Source organism: Lissotriton vulgaris, chromosome 4_1, assembly GCF_964263255.1.
Source record: "Lissotriton vulgaris chromosome 4_1, aLisVul1.2, whole genome shotgun sequence".
NCBI lineage: Eukaryota > Metazoa > Chordata > Amphibia > Caudata > Salamandridae > Lissotriton > Lissotriton vulgaris.
The window spans coordinates 1,506,230,955-1,506,235,363 of NC_141691.1; the positions used below are offsets into that span (position 1 = coordinate 1,506,230,955).

The window sequence follows — 4,409 nt, forward strand, 5'->3', positions numbered from 1 at the left end:
CCCCGCAACATTGTTGCCGATTAATGTGGAATCAGGTGATGTAGCACCACATGACTGTTATCTAAGAACTGAAGAAGAAACAAAGGGTCGTGTTGACCTGAAAAACACTCCATTGGTAGATCTCGATGGTACTTTGTATGTTGATGGTTCATGCTTCAAGTTGCCGAATGGTGATGTGACGACCGCGTATGCTGTGGTGACGTTGAGTACGGTTGTGGAGACTGCGAGATTGAGTCAGAATTCAGCGCAAGCGGCAGAATTGATTGTGTTAACAAGAGCGTGTGTTTTGCCTAAAGGGAAGCGAGTGCATGTGTTTACCGATAGCCAGTATGCATTTGGCGTTGCACATAGCTGTGGTCGATTGTGGAGAGAAAGAGGATTTATGACATCACATGGTACGAAGATCCAACACGGACCGCTCGTGAACGATCTTTTGAACGCACTTACATTGCCTAAGCAGGTGGCAATCATTAAATGCAGCGCGCATCAAAAGAATACGGATGATGTTGGTCGTGGTAATGCGTTTGCGGATGAGATTGCTAAGGAAACAGCTAAGAATCTTCCAACTCGAATGTACGTTACGAGTTCAGTAAGGTGGCCGACGGAGACTGGTATGTGTGAGGACACTGTTGAAAGCGTGAAAGCGATTCAGAATGAGGCCACCGAAACTGAAAAGACTAAGTGGAAAGAAAGTAAGGAAAAGTTAGACGTGAATGGATGTTGGGTTGATTTGTCAGAATGTCAGAGATGGATGTTACCGGATGCGTATGTGCTTGCCGTTGTTACTATGGCTCACGGCATGTCACATATTAGCGCGAAAGGTATATGTAAGTTGTTGTCTTCTGTATGGAAGAATGATGGGATTACTAAGTGTGCTGAGAGAGTGGTTAAGAACTGTATGGTATGTTTGATGTATAATACTTGCAAGGGCACCCCCACTCCACCTGGTCATTTTGCTCCTCCTACATGTCCCTTTGAAGTTATCCAGTTGGGCTTCATCCATATGGAGAGATGTAATAATTTGAAGTACGTATTGGTTGTGGTTTGCGCGTTCTCCAGATGGATCGAGGCCTATCCTCTTAAGGATAATACTGCCTGTCCACAGCGAAAGTCCTACTGAAGGAATACTTTCCTCGGTATGGAATGCCATGGATTGTATGGTCAGATAACGGAAGTGAGTTTGTGGGAAGTGTGATGAAGAGTGTGTGTAAGGGCCTTGGAATACGTCAGAAATTCCATAGCGCCAATCATCCTCAATCAGCGGGTTTAGTGGAAGGGTACAATGGGACTCTGAAACTGAAACTTGCCAAAATTCAAGCAACGACAGGTCTATCATGGCCTGATGCACTGCCTCTAGCTCTCTTATCGACCAGGGCGACTGTGCACTCTCGAGTAGAGCTTAGCCCATATGAGATTGTGCAAATATTTGGGGAGTTCCGAGGCCTAAGGCATTTGACAGTCTCGAATATCCAATGTTGATTGACTATCTTTATGATCTGACTGCTAAATTGAGTTTGATTCATCAACAGGTTTTTGAAGCTCTGCCGGCACAAACAGAAGGTCTAGGACATCGTCTCCAACCTGGTGACTGGGTCGTTACCCGGAATTTTGGGAGAAAGCGTAATCTTGAGCCAAGATTCGTGGGACCCTACCAAGTCCTGCTGGCAACAAGGACTGCAGTTCGGTTGAAAGGCCGGAATCACTGGGTGCATGCCAGCCATACAAAGAAGGTTCCACTTCCTTTGCCAGCAGACAACTGGGTGAAAGCAGGAATTGCCCCAACGGAGACTGAGGCCCTTCTACGATATGTGCCATTCAGTGATGCTCAACCTGTAGAGAACGATTCAGTTCAGTCAGACACACTCATTGAATCATCTGGAACTGTATCGTCGTCTTCAGCATTGGAGAATTCGAGTTCTGAATTATCACCTGATCGATCGAACACTGTTTTGACATCTGACCCGTTGTTTGAAGAGCAAACTCGGCCTGGGAAAAGTTGATACTTTCTTCGATCGCGTGACAAGGACTAATAAAGCATTCCTTTTGTTTTGCAAATTTTACATTACCTTTCACTGTTGCTACGAACATTGCGAACATTTGCATTTTTCCATTTGATTTTGAGTTTTTTTTTAAATTCATGTTCTTTACATTACGTATATTTCTCTTCTGTACAGCTACAAGATTCATATTAATTTGAATGTTTGTTTGATTAAAACCTATCATCCGGGTTGACCGTAGGGCCGTGCGGGTACTTCCTTCTGTTTAGCAGGTTCCTGACACTGGGTCGGTTACTTTTGTCGATTCCTGGGAATTCCTGGGAATTGATAATCGCTACTCAGAACGAAGTGCGTCAAGAACGATACAGACGGTTTTTAGAGGATGGAGTTCTCTAAGCTGTCAGAAGTAGAGAGGATGTCGGCGTCAAGATCTAAACTGCATAAGGTTTTGCGAACAAAATGTTTTTTGTTTCAGGTTTTCATGCTGTTCCTGACCGTTTCTATGCTATTTGTGGGTGGAGTGTATTTTGGAATTCAGTCGTTATTGCCTTCCACTTCACCTACTTCTCCATCTCCTGATCTGGATTCTGTTCCCACTATTTCTCCACATTCCTTTCATCCCCTGCCCCAACATGAACAGGTTAGACGTGCGGAATTTATGAATAACTCCTTTGTTCAACTCCTTCATCAACACCAACTGGTGATGAACACTACCAACTGTTGGGTGTGTGGGTTAATGCCACATACCATGGATAGGGGTATTCCGTATTTGGTTCTTCCTTACAGCGCCCAGGGGTCAGCGCGGGCATTCCAAACTATGTTCCGTAGTGCACTAGATTCCTACCCCCGTCGAGAGCCACGCTCTGCAGACCTTGGTCCCGGCCCGTACCATAAGTCTTTGGCAATAGCGATTGCTGACTTAGATAGAGATATTTTTGATGCATCGCTTATTCCAGAGGGAGAGGTGCGAGCATACAAGGATCTGAGTGAGGCTGAGTATAGTATGTCAGTGGGTGATAGACAGCTTAAGAGCTCGTCTCCGATCTGGATCGTACCCCACCTTGGTCGTTTCTGCCTGCAAGGTCTTGGTCGAAATCCAAGAGCTCAGCTTGGGAAGAGTGCTTGTACTGAAACGTATGTTTTACCAATGCTCTCTTCCCCTGTTTTCCTGACTGCCAAGGGCACCTATTTTGTATGTTATGATCGCGCGTATACATGGTTGCCCCGTGACTTCTCGGGCACCTGTTATATTGCGAATCTTTTGCCACCGACTTTTACAGTTGCCTCGGACTATCACAAGACCAGAGTTGTGAGAGGCGTTATTAGCGAAGAGGACACTGCCGGTCAAGAAGCAGGAGATTTCTTTAAGGGTTTCCTGCCGTTTTGGGGACCTATGGTTAATAGTAGGAACCTGCGACAATTGACTCGTGTGGTAGAATCGACTGCTAATATAACTGCAAGTGCTCTTGGTAATCTGACAGCAGAGCTTCAGGCGGATAGACTTATGACGTTGCAGAACCGTATGGTCCTAGACGTTGTTCTCGCAGAGAGAGGTGGTGTGTGCAAGGTGTTCCATTCGAGCTGCTGTATTTTCATTCCTGATAACGCTCCAACTGTATATCAAGCCATCTCGAAGTTGCATAAAATCTCCGAGTCCATACACGTGGACGAAGGTAATTGGACGCTTCTAGGATGGTTTTGGGGTCTGATGTCGACTTGGGGTTGGAAGATTCTGATGATTGTAGGGGTTGTTGTGACGTTTCTGTTCACGTGTTGTCTTTGTGTACAGTGTGGTCCAGCCTTATGTGGCCTCTGCGCTACAACGTGTATAAGACGACCATCTGTTACCAAAGAGACATTGATGGATAGGATGATGTTCCAGCAACAGCTGAACGATCTGATGAATATCGAAATCGATTCTGATATCGACTAGTGCTTGCCTACATGAGGGCAAAAGGAGCGTCTGAGGTTCTGTGAGAATCGTAAGAACGTTTTGAGCTTGTTCGAATATGGACGAGTTTGGTATCTATGAACCGCAAATGACAAGTTTAGTGGGTGTATGCGTTTTCGCTACTCTACTTTGCACCATTCGTCTTATTCGTGGGTTTCTTCATCTGAACCCACGGTCTCCATTTTAGATACGGCATCCATTTTGTTTCTTGCCCTCACGTAGCCGGCGAACGGACAATGTCTGCTTCATGACCCTGGGTTTCCCAAACTCTTGCGGAAGATGCATATCCCTTTGAGTGTGTCTTTATGACTAGGGGGATGACACGGCAAATGCAGATGGTTCCGCTCAAGGCTCATCTTGCAGTGCCGGTCTATTGTTTCAGCCGTGCATGCGTTAGGCTCAAATCCTTTGATCCTGCGATCACGCTTCCGATATTGCCCCTACACTCTTTTCAATTTGCT

The 4,409-nt window shown here is 45.7% G+C and overlaps 1 protein-coding gene across 1 annotated transcript; it reads left to right on the plus strand.

Annotated features, from left to right (window-relative positions):
- Window positions 1-2,379: 2,379 nt before the first annotated feature.
- LOC147724157 (endogenous retrovirus group PABLB member 1 Env polyprotein-like) lies at window positions 2,380-3,930 on the plus strand. Its single transcript, XM_086966958.1, has one exon. It carries the CDS (start codon window positions 2,380-2,382, stop codon window positions 3,928-3,930), a length of 1,551 nt encoding a protein of 516 aa, XP_086823084.1.
- Window positions 3,931-4,409: the final 479 nt, after the last annotated feature.